Raw genomic sequence first — 20,584 nt, 5'->3', positions numbered from 1 at the left:
TTTTTTTTTTTTTTTTTGAGATGGGGTTTTGCTTTGTCACCCAGACTGGAGTGCTGTGGCGCAATCTCGGCTCACTGCAGCCTCCGCCTCCTGGGTGGGTTCAAGTGAGCTTCAGCCTTCTGAGTAGCTGGGACCACAAGTGCACACTGCCACACCCAGCTAATTTTTTGTATTTTTGGCAGAGATGGGGTTTCACCATGTTGCCCAGGCTGTTCTTAAACTCCTCAGCTCAAGTGATCTCCCTGCCTCAGCCTCCTGAAGTGCTGGGATTACCACGCCCAGCCCTTTGATACACTTTTTATTTGGTTGTGAAAAGTAGGTGGTAGTTAAAAGAATAGATTTGGGACTTAATTCTGAGTTAGGTTACTGGCCCTGCCATCTACTAGCCTTATGATTTTACGCAAGTTTTAACTATGAGCCTCTGTTTCCTCGTCTACCAAATGGACATGTTTGAGGCTACTTGCCTCAGAGTTGTAAGAAGAACTTGAGGTGATACATGAAGCTCTTAGTGTAGTACTGGAGACAAGGTCAGGTGCTTGCAGTCTCTGAAATCCTTGGTGAAACAGGCAACCTTTACTGTGGTGTCAGTGCTAACGGAAATGGTAGGGTGGAGATTGAGAATATAGCTGAACCTCCATTGCCTGTGTCAGTGCTAATGGAAATGGTAGAGTGGAGGTGGAGACGGTAGATGAATCTCCATTGCTTGCATCTGGTATTGTGCTTATGCTTCGTCACATCCTCCTTGCTTGTACTTTCTTCCAGTCTCAAGATATCTATGTCTCTATGATTTTTATAGTAAAGTATAGTTTGCAAAGTCACTTCCATACATACCTTATTTGACATGACACGATAGCTTAAAATGGAAGTGGGGAACAGGTTAGGTGAACGTCCTGCAGATATTATTGGCAACAGTGCTTGCTTGGTTTTTATTTTACTTATTTTTTGAGATAGAGTCTTACTCTGTCACCCAGGCTGGAGTGCAGTGGCACGATCTCGGCTCACTGCCACCTCTGCCTCCCGGGTTCAAGCGATTCTCCTGCCTCAGCCTCTCTAGTAGCTGGGACTACAGGCGTACACCACCACATCTGGCAAATTTTTGTATTTTTAGTAGAGATGGGGTTTCATGTTGGCCAGGCTGGTCTCGAACTGACCTTAGGGGATCTGCCCATCTTGGCCTCACATAGTGCTGGGATTACAGGCATGAGCCACCGTGCCTTATTGATTGATTGATTCATTGATTGAGACAGAGTCTCGCTCTGTCTCCCAGGCTGGAATGCAGTGGCACGATCTTGGCTCACTGTAGCCTTGGCCTTGTGGGCCCAAACTATCCTCCCACCTCAGCCTCTTGAGTAGCTGGGACCACAGGCTTGCGCCACCACACCCCACTAAATTTTTTTTTTTTTTTTGGTAGAGATGGGTTTTCACCATGTTGCCCAGGCCGGTCTCAAACTATGGGGCTCAAGTGATCCTTCTGCGTTAGCCTCCTGAGTAGCTAGCATCACAGGCACCTGCTATTACTCCTGGCTATTTATTTATTTACTCTGTTGCCCAGGCTAGAGTACAGTGGCCTGATCTCAGCTCACTATAAGCTCCGCCTCCCAGGTTCAAGTGATTCTCCTGCGTCAGCCTCCCAAGTTGCTGGGATTACAGGCATGTGTCACCACGCTTGACTACTTTTTGTATTTTTAGTAGAGATGAGATTTCGCCCTGTTGGCCAGGCTGGCCTCAAACTCCAGACCTCAGGTGATCCGCCCACCTTGACCCACAAAGTGCTGGGATTATAGACGTGAGCTACCGCGCCCAGCCAAAAAAAAAACAAGTTGAAAGGGTATGTATTTGCCCTTACTTATGAAAGACTTGAAAGAAATTCACCAAAGTATTAAAAAGTTAGTGCCAGTGGGATTGTGGGTAAGTTTTGTTTTGTTTTTTCTTTTTTTTGGAGATAATCTTGCTTTGTCTGCCAGGCTGGAGTGCAGTGGTGTAATCATAGCTCACAGTAGCCTCAAATATCTGGGCTCAAGGGATCCTCCCATCTCAGCATCCCAAGTAGCTGTGACTACAGTTGCATGCCATCACTCCTGGGCAAATTTTAAAATGTTTTATAGAGGTGTCGGGGGGGGGGGGTCTCTCTATGTTGCCCAGGCTGGTCTTGAACTCCTGGCCTCAAGTGACCCTCTCACCTTGGCCTCCCAAAGTGTTGGGATTATAGGTGAGAGCCACTGGGCCCAGTCCTTTCTTTTTTTTTTTTTTTTTTGAGACAGGGTCATGCTCTGTGGCCCAGGCTGGAGTTCAGTGATGCAGTCCCAACCCACTGCAGCCTCAACCTCCTGGGCTCAAGCAATCCTCCCACCTCAGCCTCCTAAATAGCTAGGAGTATAGGCACCTGCCACCATGCCTGGCTAATTTTTTTTTTTTTTTTTTGTAGAGATGGGGTTTCTCTGGTGCCTAGGGTGGTTTAAAACTCAGCTCAAGCAATCTGCCAGCCTCAGTCTCCCAAAATGTTGGGATTATAGGCAAGAGCCACCTCGGCCGGCCCCTCACCTTTTTTTTTTTTCTATCAAATGTTACTGAATATAGCTCTTTACATTTAATGTTGTATCATGATTAGTTTCCCTTGTTAGGAGACGATAATGTGAAAATGGCTCTCATGTCAGATCTAGGTTGAAGTCCCAGCTTTACTAGCTGTAGTCTGCTTGGCCTCAGGTAGTCATTTCTCCTCTGAACTAGTGTCTTCATCGCTACCATGGGGCTGCTTCTCTTAACCACACTAAACTGAACGAGGGTTAGAAATCATAGGTAAAGCCCTTGGCATCATAACCTAGTTCTTGGATGGCTCTGAAAACTGGGAGTTGTGATGCTGTTATTATCATTATTATTATTACTAGTTTTGTTTTGTTTTGTTTTGTTTTTTGAGACAAAGTATCGCTCTTGTCCCCTAGGCTGGAGTGCAGTGGCGCGATCTCGGCTCACTGCAACCTCCTCCTCCTGGGTTCAAGCGATTCTCCTGCCTCAGTCTCCCGAGTAGCTGGGATTACAGGCGCCCGCCACCACGCCCGGCTAATTTTTATACTTTTAGTAGAGATGGGGTTTCACCATGTTGGCCAGGCTGGTCTCGAACTCCTGACCTCAGGTGATCTGTCCGCCTCAGCCTCCCAAAATGCTGGGATTACAGGTGTGAGCCACCACACCCAGCCTTATTATTATTTTTGAGACAGAGTCTCACTTTGTTGCCCAGGCTGGAGTGCAGTGGTACAGCCTGGCTCCCTGCAACCTCCACCTCCTGGATTCAAGCAGTTCTGCCTCAGCCTCCCAAGTAGCTGGGATTACAGGCACGCGCCACCACACCCAGCTAATTTTTGTATTTAGTAGAGGTGGCATTTCACCATGTTGGCCAGGCTGATCTCGAACTCTTGATCTCAGGTGATCCGCCTACCTTGGCTTTCCAAAGTGCTGGGATTACTGCCATGAGCCACCATGCCCAGCCGATGCTGTTATTGTTTAAAATAGTCTTCAAAAACCTGTTTTTCATGGCATTGTATTATCAAATGAAATGATGATGCAAAGGTTAAAAAAAAATAGTAAAGGAATGTACTATTTATGTGGGGGAAAAACTGTTACCAGGTTGCAATTGAAACATTTTCTGAAAAAAACAAAACAAAACAAAACTAGAAAACCTGTGTTGTGGTGGACTAAGTATAAACACTTAGCAGGTTTCCATTCTGCTACAAAGCAGCTTCATACTGGATCAGTTAGAAAAAACATACTTTTAAAATTTAAACTTTATTGAAGTGTAATATACATGGCTAAAAATTACTCATTATAAGCAGACAACTCGGTGCATTTCCAGAATGTAGACACACTCTTGCAGCCTGCAGGAAATGAGGCAGAACCATTACCAAGCCCCTCCAGAAGCACCATAAGCCTCACCTTCCCTCAAGTCCCAGGAAAGCCCCTTTCTCCTGAGAATAGTCACTGTCTTCACCTCCGTCACCACAGATGATTTCCCCCTGCATTCCAGTTTGTTTTACATGAATATGGCTGTGATTCACATACGTCGTTTTATGTGGCAGGAACTGTGTGTTCATTTTCCCTCATCCTCTTCCTCTGCAGTCCTGCTCCACTGAGGATTCTGCCAGAGAATGACACCCTAATGTGCTAAGGCATCCATTTATGTAGTTGAGTTAATTTCTTCTGTGCCTCTAGGATGGTAGTCATCATATACTGTCCTTGAGAGAATTGAGAAAACAGATAGTGAAGATACTTTCAGTGGATTTAGTTCTCTCAGAGAATTCCAAGAAAGGCTGGGAGCCTTAGCTTTTCTGGCTTTTACCATTGACCCGCTCTTGTAGATTCCAGGAGATGACCTCTGTTATCTTATCTGGCTTTTCTAATTCTCTGTGAGAATGTTGGTTTGCTGCAAGCCACTCCAGCCCACCAGGAAGTGGAAATCCAGCAAACATGTTTTCACCACATAGCCAAGCTCCTAAGAAAATAAGGGAAATTCCCAGGGGCCCAAAAAAGGGAAGAAGGAGCTGAAACTCCAGTGGGCAAAGAACAGGGAGGCCAGGGCTGCCCTGTGGCGTTGCAGAAACTTGAAGCCCAGAGTCCTGGGTTTTTGTTTGTTTTCATTATTTATTTATTTATTTATTTTTGAGACAGAGTCTCACTCTGTCACCCAGGCTGGAGTGCCATGGCACGATATTGGCTCACTGCAACCTCTGCTTCCTGGGTTCAAGCGATTCTCCTGCCTCAGCCGCCTGAGTAGCTGGGATTACAGGCATATGCCACCATTCCCAGCTAGTTTTTTTTGCATTTTTATTAGAGACGGGGTTTCACCTTTTTGGCCAGGCTGGTCTTGAACTCCTGACCTCAAGTGATCCACCTGCCTCGGCCTCCCAGAGTGCTGGGATCACAGGTGTGAGCCACCACTCCCAGCCGAGTCCTGGGTTTTTAACAGATGTTGAGGGGAAACAGGGACCGTAGCCTTAGGCCTGAGCAGGGAGGTGAGTTGGAACTGTGTCCCTCTGCTTCTCAGCCCATAATCTAGGACTGTCAAAAAGCTATGTTCCTTGAATGCAAGAGTGGGCAGGAAAGGAAATCCTGCTGGTGATAGTACAGTGTGGTGTAGTTCTATGGGGGAGGAGTTTGGTTTATGCTGTTTCTGCTAAAGGCCTGCTCCGCAGCCCATCCTCATAGGCCTTTGGTGTTTGCCATTAGACTACCTGTGATGTCCAGGAAACCCCAAATCTGGAAATAAAAAGTTACCCTTCACACAAAGAATCAAACTGCAAACTTATGGAAGGTGTTGCAATTTAGCCAAATCTCAATATAAAGCTCAGTTGTTACACAGCGTACCGTGTGTTTGTGGAAGCCCTGATTTAGAAGTATTCACTGACACCATTCTTCTGTTGGCCCTGCAGTGTACTGACTTAGTTGAGATTGGAGTCACGATGTTGAGACAGCATCAAGCAGGTGGGGTAGGCGTCTGCCCATGTGATTCAGTCTCACCAAACCTTAGGATTATCCTGTATCCAAAAACCTCTGTCTCCATGTCACTATTTCCTATTCCTGGGATTCCTCTTGCATAAGGCTTTGTTCCCTGAAAACCCATCATCTACTGTATCATTTTTAGGTGAAAATTCACCTTTTTAAATAATGGAATTATAGCTTAGCTTCATTATTTATCCTGCCAGTGGGAGGAGCCAGGTACACACAAATTAATAAGAGAATTTATATAAATGAGTATATTCTTGGAACAACTTCAGCCACTCCTTTTCTTCCTCCCCACCCCCCAGCATGTTTTGAGTGCCTACTAGATGCCAGGCATTGTACTATGGGGATGACGAAAACATGGTTCCTCCTGCCCTGGAATTCACATTTCAGCCAACCACTGAGTTTGCTCCTAGAACCCATCCCAATGCATTGAATTTGAATTTGAATCCATTGAATACTTCCTTCTGCAGAAACTGTTGATATCTTTTGGATTTCCGATGAGTTGTCTTCAGCTTTTGGAGAAAGACATGTTACCACAGCTGTGTATGTTACTGAGCATATGGAAACATTGGCTGGCTAGCAGGAAATGAGACATCATAGTTTTTCTTTTCTTTCTTTCTTTTTTTTTTTGAGACAGAGTCTCGCTCTGTTGCTTAAGCTGGATTGCAGTGGCATGATCTCGGCTCACTGCAACCTCCACCTCCCAGGTTCAAGCAATTCTCCTGGCTCAGCCTCCCAAGTAGCTGGGATTAGAGGTGCCCACCACCATGTCCGGCTAACTTTTTGTATTTTTAGTAGAGACAGGGTTTCGCCATGTTGGCCAATGTGGTCTCAAACTCCTGACCTCAGGTGATCCACCCACCTCAGTCTCCCAAAGTGCTGGGATTACACGCTTGAGCCACCGCGCCCAGCCTGATATCACAGTTTTTAAAGCAAATAAATAGGTTAAATAATCAAAAGCTTTTTTCCATATAACTAATACATGGAATTTTTTTTTTCCATATAACTTTTTTCCATATAACTAATTCTACCACTACAAATCTCTTTAGGATGATGTGAGGCATAAAGTTCATCTGAACACCTTTGGCTTCTTCAAGGATGGGTACATGGTGGTGAATGTCAGTAGCCTCTCATTGAATGAGCCTGAAGACAAGGATGTGACTGTAAGTACCTGTTAATGAGATCCAAGGGTTTACTCTTTTTTTTTTTTTTTTTTGAGACTGAGTCTTGCTCTGTCACCCAGGCTGGAGTGCAGTGGTGCAATCTCGGCTCACTGCAACCTCTGCCTCCCGGGTTCAAGCAGTTCTGTGCCTCAGCCTCCCAAGTAGCTGGGATTACAGGTGCCCACCACCATGACCGACTAATTTTTGTATTTTTAGTAGAGACGGGGTTTCACCATCTTGGCCACGCTGGTCTTGAACTCCTGACCTCGTGATCCACCTGCACTCGGCCTCCCAAAGTGCTGGTATTACAGGTGTGAGCCACCGTGCCCAGCCCAGGGGTTTACTCTTTTAGCTTAGGTGAGAGTCACCTTTCAACCTCAATGCTTAAATATAAAATACCAGAATATGGAGATAATTAAGCTTGTGAGTAGCAAATTATATATCAGGCATCAAATAATTTCTTCTAACACTTAAAATGTAATTCTGTAATAATTCTAGTAATTGGTGACTTGACTTGAGAGATTTTACTTTGCCTTTTTACAAAATGAATGCTAGGAAAACTGAGAGGAAACCATGTTAGAAGTATCACTTTTTCTGCTTTTTGAGTAAGAAAAGTATGGACAATTGTGTAGATATTTACTTCTACTCTTTTTACTCCCCATTAGATTGGATTTAGCCTAGACCGTACAAAGAATGATGGCTTTTCTTCTTACCTGGTGAGTATTAAATGTGTGACCTGATTCATCTCTTCACTTGAGCCCAGGCCATTGAACGGGAACACCCTACTTCTTGCAGTGCCATTTTCATTTTTTTTGGAGTACAGTGACACAATCATAGCTCACTGCAACTTTGACCTCCCAGGCTTAAGCGATCCTTCTGCCTCAGTCCCCTGAGTAGCTGGGACTACCAGCATGTGCCACCACGCCTGCCTAATTTTTGTATTTTTTTTTTTTTTTTTGAGACGGAGTCTTGCTGTGTCGCCCAGGCTGGAGTGCAGTGGCCAGATCTCAGCTCACTGCAAGCTCCGCCTCCCGGGTTCATGCTATTCTCCTGCCTCAGCCTCCGGAGTAGCTGGGACTACAGGCGCCCACCACCTCGCCCGGCTAGTTTTTTTGTATTTTTAGTAGAGACGGGGTTTCACCGTGTTAGCCAGGATAGTCTCGATCTCCTGACCTCGTGATCCGCCCGTCTCGGCCTCCCAAAGTGCTGGGATTACAGGCTTGAGCCACTGCGCCCGGCCTTTAATATTTGTATTTTTAATAGAGACAGGGTTTCACATTTTGTTGGCCGTGTCTCGAACTCCTGGACTCAAGTGATCCACCCACCGCGGCCTCCCCAAGTGCTAGAATTGGAGGCGTGAACCACCACACCTGGCCACAGCGCCGTTTTCTTGAGGCGGTGGCTTCTTTGACTTCCAAGCATTTTTGAGAACCCACAATTGGTTTACTATTTTTTTTTTTTTTAGACAGAGTCTCACTCTTGTTGCCGAGGCTGGAGTGCAGTGGTGCGATCTCGGCTCACTGCAACCTCCGCCTTCCTGGTTCAGGTGATTCTCCTGCCTCATGCTCCTAAGTAGCTGGGATTACACCTGCCACCACACCTGGCTAATTTTTGTATTTTTAGCAGAGACGGAGTTTCACCATGTTGGCCAGGATGGTCTTGATCTCCTGACCTTGTGATCCCCCCGCCTCGGCCTCCCAAAGTGCTGGGATTACAGGCGTGAGCCCCCGGGCCCACTGGTTTACTACTTTGAATGGAGTTTGAGCCATTCATTTGCTATGTTCCTGAACACTTTCTGTTCTTGTTCTAGTGTTAATGAATAAGATGATGTACAATTGGCTCTTCCTTTCTCAGGATGAAGATGTGAATTACTGTATTTTAAAGAAACAGTCTGTCTCTGTCACCCTTCTAATACTAGACATCTCCAGAAGTGAGTAAGTAACTCTAAAGTTCCTTCAGTTCAGTCCTAGAGTAGAATCGGGAAGAATTTAGTAGTATGCTAACATTCCTTGGGTGTCTGCCATGTGCCAAAGATCATGCTGAGTGCCAGAGATTCAAGACAAGGCTAGGGAGACAGAGGGCCTGTTCTGGATGGGAGAGACAGAACGGCAGTACACGTGATCACAGCCAAACAGAAGTGGAAAGGAAGAAGAACTCATGAATTGTAGAAAGGAAGGAGAGGCTTCAGATAAGTGTTGGCCCAAGCAGCTTTCTAGTGAGTAACCTTTTACCAGATGAATAAGAAAAGCGTTCTAGGCAGAGGGCATAGTCTATGCAAAGGCAGAGTGGAAACAAGACCGGGTCCAAATAATGGCTTTTGCCACTCATCAGCCCTGTGACTCCGGGCCTCAGGGTCCTTACCTACTTCATGATGATGGTATCTGCCTCATGAGATCATTGGTGAGGATTTCTGGCAATTCAGCATCTTTAAAAATGTTGAACTTTGATGAATTATCAGACTTTGTGTTTTGGTTTGTTTTTTTTTTTTTTTTTGAGACGGAGTCTCACTCTGTCGCCCAGGCTGGAGTGCAGTGGTGTGATCCCAGCTCACTGCAAGCTCCACCTTCCGGGTTCACGCCATTCTCCTGCCTCAGCCTCCAGAGTAGCTGGGACTACAGGCACCCGCCACTGTGCCCGGCTAATTTTTTTTTGTATTTTTAGTAGAGACGGGTTTTCACCATGTTTGCCAGGATGATCTCGATCTCCTGACCTCGTGATCCGCCCGCCTCGGGCTCCCAAAGTGCTGGGATTACAATAGGAGTGAGCCACTGTGCCCAGCCAGACTGTGTGTTTTCAAGTTTAGCATACTTCCACCTGCCTACTTTGTAATTGCTGAGGGAGCCTTTAAGGTAGGAATCATGTGCTCAGACTTGCCTGTAAAGTAGACTCTTGGCAGCCCAGAAGAGGATGGATTTGAGATGAACAAGATTGGAGGTAAGAAGACTAATGAATGAGCTTCTAAAAAAAAAAACATTGCTTTGTCATAAAACCATCGTAGACCCTAACTTTTAAAATATCCTCCTTGATAACCTCTGTTTTCATTTAAGAAAATTGATCTGACAGTCTCCTGTATTAGTTAGGTTACTTTTGGCAGCAAGCAACACGAGATTTGACTTAGACTCAGGCATGAATAGTGAAGACATTGATTACCTCACCTATGTGCAGTGGGGCAGGCGAGAGACAAGCCTGCAGTGGCTTACTGATGTTAGGGACTCTGGTGCATTTCATCTCTCTGCTCTGTCATCCTGGGTGTTAGCTTCTTCCTCAGGCAGGTTTCCCAGCCATCACAAGGTGGCTCTGCTCTGTCATTCATATCCAGCCAAGGGACAGAGAGCAGACTCCTCCCCCAGTTAAAATGAGAAGTGCTTGAATGTGCCAGCTTAGGTTGGGCATCCACTCAGGCATGGGAACTGTCACTGGGCCCTCCTGGGTGGGATGGGGTAAACAAAAGTGGGTCTCATGAGAAGGGGGAAGGGTGGAAATGGATATTAGATAGGCAGCTAACATTGCCACTGCCCTCTCGTGCTTCCCTGGATTTCACTTTATTTATTTATTTTTTGAGATGAGGTCTCGCTCTGTGGCCCGGGCTGAAGTGCAGTGGCACGATCTTGGCTCATTGCATCCTCCACCTCCCAGGTTCAAGCGATTCTCCTGCCTTAGCCTCCAAGTAGCTGGGATTACAGGCACGTGCCAACAGGCCCAGCCAATTTTTTTTTGTAATTTTAGTAGAGACAGGGTTTCGCCATGTTGGCCAGGCTGTTCTTGAACTCCTGACCTCAAGTGACCTGCCTCAGCCTCCCAAAGTGCTGAGATGATAGATGTGAGCCACCACGCCCGGCCTGGATTTCACTCTGAAGTCTTACTGATGCTTTACATTTTGTCTGTTTCGCTTGTGCACCAATTTGGTGAGCATTTTCACGATACTTAAGGAAAAAGATGTACCTCAGAATTGTGTGGTTGCTAAGATCTTAGGTTTAAGAGAGACTGCCTGGATCATCATCCAGCTACTTCCTAGCTTGGTGCCCTTGGGCAAGTTATTTAACTTTTCTGAGCCTGGGTTTCGGTATCTGTAGAATGTGGGTAATAGAATCTGCATTGTAGAACATCATAAGGACTGCATGAGCTTGGCACAGGGCCTGCATGCAGCATGCTCAGTGGCCAGGAGCACTGCTTTGACCTTTTTTCCTTCTGTCTTATTTGAATGTAGGGTAAGAATAAAGTCTCCACCAGAAGCTGGTACCCAGTTACCAAAGATCGTCTTCAGCAGGGATGAGAAAGTCCTTGGTCAGAGCCAGGAGCCTAATGTTAACCCTGTTTCAGCAGGCAACCAGACTCAGAAGACACAAGGTAAACCGTAAGGTGGAAACTGGCTTTCAGTTTTCACTACCTGCTTTGTAGAAGCTTTTTTGTTCCTAAGTAAAAGTAAAATAATGATCTGTCGTATTAGCATTATATTTTGGAAGTTACACAAAAATGCATAAACGTTAAAGATAAATGTGGAAAATCTGAAGCAGATGGAAAAACGACAGTCATTTCTCCTTATTCCCAGTGTTAGAATTTTAGTAATTTATGTTTTCTTTTAAGCTTGTTTCATAAGTCTAGAACGTTTGATTTCTAAAATTCAGTGATGCTTATAATTGTATATGCATACCTGATTAATTTTTAGCCTGTGTCATACCTATCGTATATCCGTTAAGTGGATACTGTAATTTCCTCAACCTTTCCCCTTAAGGAGACACATTTCCATTTTTGTGTGATTATGAATATTGCTGCAGTGGACTTCTTTACTCATAAAACTCTCTTCATATAGTCCTGTTCTTTATGATGGTTTTCAGAATTGCAGTTTCTGGTTCAAAAGATATGAACGCTTTTGAGAATATTGGTAGATATTTTAAAATTCCTTTCCAGGTGAGTTGTGTGGATTTATATTCTTATCAGAAATATGCAGGAATAGTGGGCACGTTATCACGTCCTAGCCACGATGGGATATTTTCTTTTCAAAAAAAAAAAAAAAAATCCTAAAATGAAAGGCAAAAAAGGTATTCCTGTTTGTTTATATTTACTCTTATTATGGCTGTACTTTTTCTCCATGTGTTGATTAACCAATTTATATTCACCTTTTTTTATTAACTGTCAGGTTCATCTGATGATTCATGTGAGCTCTTTTTTTTTTTTTGAGACAGAGTCTCGCTCTGTCGCCCAGGCTGGAGTGCAGTGGCGCTATCTGGGCTCACTGCAAGCTCCACCTCCCAGGTTCACGCCATTCTCCTGCCTCAGCCTCCCAAGTAGCTGGGACTACAGGCGCCTGCCACCTCGCCCGGCTAGTTTTTTCTATTTTTTTTTTTTAGTAGAGACAGGGTTTCACCATGTTAGCCAGGATGGTATGTGAGCTCTTTAAAGATAATTTATGGTCAGATGCAGTGGCTCACGCCTGTAATCCCAGCACTTTGGGAGGCCTGAGTGGGAGGATCACTTGAGGCTAGGAGTTTGATACCAGCCTGAGCAACATAGCGAGGCCCTGTCTCTGCAAAAATAAAAGTAAAAAAATTAGCCATGTGTGGTGGCATGTCCTGTAGTCACAACTGCTCAGGAGACTGAGACAGGAGGATTGCTTGGACGTGACTGGTCTAGGAGACATTGAACCGTGATGCACTGCAGCCTGGATGACAGAACAAGACCCTGTCTCTGAAATAAATACATACATACTTACTGCTTATACAATGTTTTTCTCAAAAGAGGCTGGGCTTGGTGGCTCATGCCTGTAATCCCAGCACTTTGGGAGGCCAAGGCAGGCAGATTACTTGAGGTCAGGAGTTCAAGACCAGCCTGGCCAACATGGTGAAACCCCATCTCTACTAAAAATACAAAAATTAGGCTGGGCGTGGTGGCTCACGCCTGTAATCCCAGCACTTTCGGAGGCCAAAGTGGGCGGATCACAAGGTCAGGAGATTGAGACCATCCTGGTCAACATGGTGAAACCCATCTCTACTAAAAATACAAAAAAAATTAGCTGGGCGTGGTGGCACATACCTGTTATCCCAGCTACTCGGGAGGCTGAGGCAGGAGAATCGCTTGGACCAGGGAGACAGAGGTTGCAGTGAGCCGAGATCGTGCCACTGCACTCCAGCCTGGCGACAGAGTGAGACTCTGTCTCAAAAAAAAAAAATTAGCCAGACGTGGTGGCATGCGCCTGTAGTCCCAACTATTAGGGAGGCTGAGGCAAGAGAATTTCTTGAACCCAGGAGACAGAGGCTGCAGTGGGCCAAAATTGTGCCACTGCACTCCAGCCTGGGTGACAGAGTGAGAGCCTGTCTCAAAAACAACCACCACCACCGAAAACAACAACAACAACAAAAAACAAAAAAACAAAAAAAGAAGAGGTTGAATTGTCTAATTGGCTCACAGTTCTGCAGGCTATACAAAGCATAGTGCCAGAATCTATTCCTGGTGAGGGCCTCAGGAAGCTTCCAATAATGGCAGAAGGCAAGAGGGAGCAGGCAGGTCACATGGTGAGAACAGGAGCAAGAGGGAGTGGGGAGGTGCCACACTCTTTTAAACAACCAGATCATGCCTGAACTTGGAGCAAGAACTCACTCATTACCACAAGGAGGGCACCAAGCCATTCATGAGGGATATGCCCTCGTGACTCAGACATCTCACACTAGGACTCACATCCAACACTGGGGATTACCTTTCCACATGAGATTTGGAGGGAACAAACATCCAAACTATGTCATTCAGTCTGTCCAACTTGACTGCAGTTAAAAGCCATACAGAAAGACTGCATTTGTGCGATGGTGTAGGTTAATGCCTGTGCACCATCTCCTTCTTGTCTAGGTTCTTTGTGCTCATATCACCATTCTCTGGGAAGAAAATATTCTTTTCTTTCTTTTTTTTTTTTTTGAGGCACAGTCTCGCTCTGTAGCCCGGGCAGGAGTGCAGTGGCCGGATCTCAGCTCACTGCAAGCTCCGCCTCCCGGATTTACGCCATTCTCCTGCCTCAGCCTCCCGAGTAGCTGGGACCACAGGCGCCTGCCACCTCGCCCGGCTAGTTTTTGTATTTTTTTTTTTTTAGTAGAGACGGGGTTTCACTGTGTTAGCCAGGATGGTCTCGATCTCCTGACCTCATGATCCGCCCGTCTCGGCCTCCCAAAGTGCTGGGATTACAGGCTTGAGCCACCGTGCCCGGCCTCTTTTCTTTCTTTTTATTCTCTTTCTTCCTGCGGGGAGCTTGAAGTCCAGTCTTTCCCACAAAGAATATCTTTTTTTTTGTTTGTTTTGAGACGGAGTCTCACTCTGTTGCCCAGGCTGGGGTGCAGTGGCGCGATCTTGGCTCACTGCAAGCTCCACCTCCTGGGTTCACGCCATTCTTCTGCCTCAGCCTCCCGAGTAGCTGGGACTACAGGCGCCTGCCACCATGCAGATCTCCTGACCTCATGATCCGCCCACCTCAGCCTCCCAAAGTGCTGGGATTACAGGCGTGAGCCACTGTGCCCGGCCCAAGAATATCTTAAGTGAAAACAAGAGATAGATGCCCACTCTGTTCCATGAAAGAAGCCATTAGCAATCTTCTTGCTGTAGGGAGGAAAGTATCATTATGCTAATATTACTTGCTATTAACTTTTTCAAGTGTGTAAATGTATCTCATGTTTTTCTTTTTGAGATGGAGTCTCTCTCTGTCACCCAGGCTGGAGTGCAGTGGTATGATCTCAGCTCACTGCAACCTACACCTTCTGGGTTCAAGGGATTCTCCTGTGTCAGCCTCCCGAGTAGTTGGGATTACAGGCATGCACCACCACACCTGGCTAATTTTTGTATTTTTAGTAGAGATGGGGGTTCACCATGTTGGCCAGGCTGGTCTCAAGCTCCTGACCTCAGGTGATCCAACTGCCTCGGCCTCCCAAAGTGCTGGGATTACAGGCGTGAGCCACCGCTCCTGGCCTTTTTCTTAAAAATTATGTTTTCAAATGTGATTACTTAGAAAATTAGGAAAGGCATTCCATGTGGCCTCTCTGGCAATAACATATGCTAGAATATCCAGAAATGAATTCTGTTGTTACTGTTATCAGTTGCTAGATACCATTTATAATAAAACAAGGTCTGATTTGCTGCTTCAACAGTACAAGAATTATGTTTTGGGACCTGAGGAAATGGCAGTCCCCAAGATTATTTTGTTTAATTATTTGATATTAGACAAGCTGGAGTCTCATAAAATGATACTGTAATATATATATGTATCTGTAAGTTGAGTCATGCAGTGCTCTCTTTTGAACATTTCTGCTTCTAGATGGTGGAAAGTCTAAAAGAAGTACAGTGGATTCAAAGGTAAGAACTAACCACCCTTTTGTACTCAGCTTTCCTGGATATGTGTGTACGTGTGTGTTGTATGCGTGTGTGTGTGTATTGATATATATACGTGCATGCATGCACAGACACATACATAAACAGTCGTCCCTTGGTGTCCACAGGGGATTGGTTACAGGAACCCTAGTGAATATCAAAATCAGTGGATACTCATGTCTCTTATATAAAATGGCATAGTATTTACACATAACCTACACACATCCTTCTGTGTACTTTAAATCATCTCTCGAGTACTCGTGATACCTAACACAATGTAAATACTGTGTAAATAGTTGTGACACTGTGTTGGTTTTTTATTTGTGTTATTTATTACTATTACTTTTTAATCTTACTGTAAAAAATACTTTTGGTTGGCAGTTGGTTCAATCTGCAGATGTAGAACCTGCAATACAGAGATCTTATATGTATGTGTGTGTGTGTATATATGTGTATATATGTATGTGTATATATGTGTGTGTATGTATATATGTGTGTGTATATGTGTATATATGTATATATACACACACATACACACACACACACGTCTCATCTACAGGGGCCAGATGCAGTGGTTCATGCCGTAATCCCAGCATATTGGGAGGCTGAGGTCAGGGAATCACAGCACTTTGGGAGGCTGAGGTCAGGAGTTCGGGACCAGCCTGGCCAACATGGTGAAACCCTGTCTCTACTAAAAATACAAAAATTAGCTGGGCTTGGTGGTGCATTCTTGTAATCCCAGCTACTTGGGAGACTGAGGAAGGAGAATCACTTGAACCTGGGAGGCAGAGGCTGCAGTGAGCCAAGATCGCGCTGCTGCACTTCAGCCTGGGTGACAGAGTGAGACTGTCTCAAAAAAAGTTTAAAAAAATAAAAACAAAAAAAAATCTACAGGGAATTGTCTCCCATTTTCGGGGAGAGCATTGACATACTGAAACAATTTCAAAGGAAAATTGATTCCTGGCTAGGCATGGTGGCTTGTGCCTGTAATCCCAGCACTTTGGGAGGCTGAGGTGGGTGGATTGATGGAGCCCAGGAGTTCAAGACCAGCCTGGGTTACATGGTGAAACCTTGTCTCTACAAAAAAATAGAGAATTAGTGGGTGTGGTGGTATGCGCCTGTGGTCCCAGCTGCTCTGGAGGCTGAGGTGGAAGGATCACCTGAACCTGGGAGGCTGAGTCTACAGTGAGCTATGATTGTGCCACTTCACCCTAGCCTGGGTGACAGAGTGAGACCTTGTCTCAAAAAAAAAAAAAAAAAGAAAAGAAAAGAAAAGGAGGAAGGGAGGGAGGAAGGAAGGAGAAAATTGGTTTCTAAGTTGCACATCTCTTACATGATACAGGATGAGGTAGTTAGGGAAGGAAGATACCAAACCATCAGAAAAGCCCTCTGGTAGGAACTGTCACCAGGGCTGAGTGTGGAGTTTGTTCAGGGAAGAGGAAGACAAGCAAGGGGAGGAAGAATGCCATACACAAAGACTGGATGATGATAGATGCTGAACACTGGCTCGTTTGAAGTGAAACACACATATTTGGGAGCAGAGAGAGATCTTAGATAACATAGGGCCAGGTAATAGAGGGAATTGATGGGCAGGCAATGGGAAGTCATCCTGAGTTCCTGATTGGGAAAGACTGTGTTTGTTAAAGATCGTAATTCTGGAAGTGATGTATGGGGTAGCCTTGGGGAAGGAGAAAGGGTTATTTGAAGGACCAGGAAGGACACGGTTGTGAGAATACCGTGTTTCAGTTGTTTCGGGTGATGCGGATGTGGACTAGAGCAGAGCCTTGGACAGTAAATGACTGGGAAGCCAGTTAGGGTGATGGGAGGGAAAGAGAGGAGCAGAGGAGTGGGTGGTAGAAATAGCAGAAGTGGAAAAACTGGGAAAGTTTTGGTTTGTGATATCTTGATTTCTCCTTGAGGGGGACATCTAAATGGTGATGTTTTGTCTTAACAGCGTTGTTATTGACCTAAAATATATAATTGACTATAATTGACCTAAAATAAACTGTACATATGTAAAGCAGCAATCTGATAACTCTGACTTATCAATCAAGATAGTGAAATATCCATCACCCCAAAAATTTCTTCTGCCTTTTTGTAAGCCCCCTATCCCCAAGCAATCACTGATCTGTCACTATAGTATAGATTAGATTTATAGAACTTTATATAACTGAATTATGCAGCACTCTTTTCTGTCTTATATTCAGCATAATTACTTTGAGTTCATACACATTGTTGCATGTATCATTTCTTTTCATTGCTCAGTTTTACTATATATATGGCAATATTTTGATTTCTTTTCTTTTCTTTTTTCTTTTTTTGCTTTGGGGAACAGAGTCTCGCTCTGCCACCCAGGCTGGAGTGCAGTGGCACGATCTCATCCTCTGCCTCCCAGGTTCAAGCAATTCTCCTGCTTCAGCCTCCTGAGTAGCTGGGATTATAGACACGTATCACCATGCCCGGCTGATTTTTGTATTTTTAGTAGAGATGGGATTTCACCTTGTTGGCCAGGCTAGTCTTGAACTCCTGACCTCAAGTGATCTGCCCATCTCGGCCTCCCAGCGTGTTGGGATTATAGGCTTGAGCCACTGTGCCTGGCCAATATTTTGATCATTTGATGTCAGGAGTGGAATTCAGGGGATGTGACAGGGCGTGGCCTGGGTCAGCACCCTTAGTCTGGCTGAAGCTTCAAGGGTAGACAAGCTGTCTAGCCGAAAGGTTCAAGGCAGGAGGCAGAGGTAGGGGTTAGTGCAGAGGCAGAAGAAACAGGTGAAGAACAACTACCATTCTCTGTGAAAGCAGATTTCAGACATCTTGAAAGGATAGTCATTTTTATTTTCAGAGAGCTTTTGAAGGTGGGCAGATTTAGAGTTTAAGAAACTTGTTTTGTTTAATAAATTACTTTTAATTAGCACACTTTCTATGCCAGTGCCATCCTAAAACATACTGTTATGTCTTTTTAGGCCATGGGAGAGAAATCCTTTTCTGTTCATAATAATGGTGGGGCAGTGTCATTTCAGGTATGTATGCTCTTTTTGTAAAGCCTCCTAGAATTTCTGTCTACTATGTAAAAGGGTAATTTTTTTTTTAGAGGAATTTTGAATTTAGGAATAACAACTTAGGTATGCCCTGTATCAGTCACTTAAATGTAATAGCTGTCTCTTAAACAAACCCACAAGGTGGATATTGTTACCCATCTACTTATCAAATCGTGAGTCTCTGAGAGTGAATAACTTTGTGACTATCTATTGTAGGTGACAAGGTACAGTTTCCAACCCAGTCCTACTTGGCTGTTCCCGTGACCCCTTTGCCCTGACCCCATGCTACCTCCCATTCAAAGTGTGCCAGAAGCATAGTACCCCATGCCTGAAAGGACCATTGGTGACGATTTACGGTGATGTTGTAATTTTAGAGATGATTTCACCCAGACTCAGAGGCTTTGAGTGACCTGCTCAAGTGTCACAGTTATTAATTGCCCATGAGTGTTTAGGGGCAGCATAATAGCATACGTATGGGAGCAAGATATTGGACTGGGCCTCAAAACCCACTTACTAGTTAGGTGATACTGGACAACTCACTTCATTTCTTTTTGTTTTTTGAAACAAGGTCTCACTCTGTTGCCCAAGCTAGAGTACAATGGTATAATCACGGCTCACTGCAGCCTCAACCTTCCAGGCTCAAGTGATCCTCCTGCCTCAGCCTCCCAAGTAGCTGAGACTACAGGCATAGACCACCATGCCTGGCTAATTTTTAAATTTTTTGTAGACGTGAGGTCTTTCTCTGTTGTCCAGGCTGGTCTCAAACTCCTGGGATTAAGCAGTCCTCTTGCCTGGGCCTCCCACAGTGCTGAGATTACAAATGTGAGCCACCTTGCCTGGTCTCACTTACTTTCTGAACCTCACTGTTAATCATCTAAAAATGAAAAATGGCAGGGTGTGGTGGCTCACGCCTGTTATCCCAGCACTTTGGGAGACTAAGGTAAGTGGATTGCTTGAGCCCAGGAGTTTTGAGACCAGCCTGGGCAACATGGTGAAACCTCATCTCTACAAAAAAATGCAAAAATTAGCCAGGCAGTGGTAGATGCTTATAGTCCCAGCTACTAGGGAGGCTGAGGTGGGAGGATCACTTGAGCCCAGGAGTTAAAGACTCCTTGGAAATATGGTGAAACTTCATCTCTTAAAAAAACATACAAAAATTAGCCAGGTGTGGTGGCATGTGCCTGTAGTCCCAGCTACTAGGGAGGCTGAGGGAGGATTACTTGAGCCTGGGAGGTCTGGGTCACACAGTGAACCTCGAGCATGCCACTGCACTGTAGCCTGGGTGACAGAGTGAGACCCTGTCTCAAAAAAAAACAAAAACAAAAAAAATGCGTACAGTGAAATGTACAGGTCTTAAGTGTACAGTTTGTTCAGTTCTGACAAATGCGTATATACCCGTGGAATTCACTGTCTCAAGATTTCTGTGTTTCCATCTTCTGAGAAAGCCCCTCTATCCCCACAAGTACTGTTCTGATTTCTTTTTCCCTACATCATTTTGCCTGTTCAACAATTTTTTTATGTTGTTTAAGCTTGGTAACCATCGTTTTCGTTGCTATCCATATTAATAGCTAACAGTTATTGAGAACTTGCAGGATGCTCGTTTGCTCAGAACCCTCCAACAGCTTTCCATCTGTCTTGGAGTAAAGCCCAAGTCTTCCCACTGGTCTGCAAGGCCCATGTGGTCTAGCCCCTGTTGTCTCTCTGACCTCAGCTCCTGTTATTCACACAGTTCTCTCACACAAGCCGCCTTGCTCTTTCTCAGACACATCAGGCTTTAGGCTCTGCTTTCGTGGTTCCCACAGGCAGGAATGCTGTCTCTCAGAATTCCACAAGTTTTTTCTGAAATGTCACCTTCTCAACAAAGCTTCTCTTGATTGCAGCTCACTCCTGTTTCCCTTATTGTGCTCTGTCTTTCCTTAGCATTATCCCTTTCAACATGCTATATACTGTACTTAGTTATGTTTATTGCCTGTCTCCCCCTCTACAGAAGGTACCTTAAGGGCAGGGGTTTTCTCTCTCTTATTATGGATGTATATGAAACTCCTAATCTTGGCCTTGGCCTTGGCCTATATTTATAGAGACTAATAAACCAATGCCAGGCATTGTGCTAAGTGCTTCTATGTCATTATCTCAGTTAATCCTCTCAACAACTCTGTGAAGTCAATATTAATTTTTTCTCTTGTACTGATGAGGAACTGAGGCTCAGAGAGGTAATGTAAACTTGCCCCAAGCAGGGGATTCAGATCCACGTTTGTTTGATTCCAAGGCCCATGTGTTTAACCACTTTGCGTTTTACTGCCTCCTTGAGAAAATACAAGTTACTTTTCTTTCTTCCTTCTCTCACTTTAAAATGCTTATTAATAAAATGAGTTTTTAAAATGTTTTTCAGGCTGGGCATGGTGGCTCATGCCTGTAATCCCAGCACTTTGGGATCATGAGGTCAGTAGTTTGAGACCAGCCTGGCCAACATAGTGAAACCCTGTCTCTAAAATAAATAAATAAATAAATAAATAAATAAATAAATAAATAAATAAATAAAATTAGCTGGGT

General features: G+C 44.8%; 1 protein-coding gene across 2 annotated transcripts in view; it reads left to right on the top strand.

Annotated features, from left to right (window-relative positions):
- GPR107 (G protein-coupled receptor 107) overlaps positions 1-20,584 on the top strand; it is an 84,419-nt gene that overhangs the window by 11,935 nt on the left and 51,900 nt on the right. For both annotated transcript variants that reach the window (XM_026457161.2, XM_026457160.2), the window contains exons 2-7: positions 6,543-6,656; positions 7,322-7,372; positions 8,511-8,590; positions 10,864-11,003; positions 14,944-14,981; positions 17,960-18,016. In XM_026457161.2, coding sequence (XP_026312946.1) covers positions 6,543-6,656; positions 7,322-7,372; positions 8,511-8,590; positions 10,864-11,003; positions 14,944-14,981; positions 17,960-18,016 — 480 coding nt within the window. The remainder of the gene's footprint in view (positions 1-6,542; positions 6,657-7,321; positions 7,373-8,510; positions 8,591-10,863; positions 11,004-14,943; positions 14,982-17,959; positions 18,017-20,584) is intronic.

This window comes from Piliocolobus tephrosceles, chromosome 14, assembly GCF_002776525.5.
Source record: "Piliocolobus tephrosceles isolate RC106 chromosome 14, ASM277652v3, whole genome shotgun sequence".
Classification (NCBI taxonomy): domain Eukaryota; kingdom Metazoa; phylum Chordata; class Mammalia; order Primates; family Cercopithecidae; genus Piliocolobus; species Piliocolobus tephrosceles.
The sequence above is the reverse complement of the archived record's forward strand: the minus strand, read 5'-3'. Positions and strand labels throughout refer to the sequence as shown.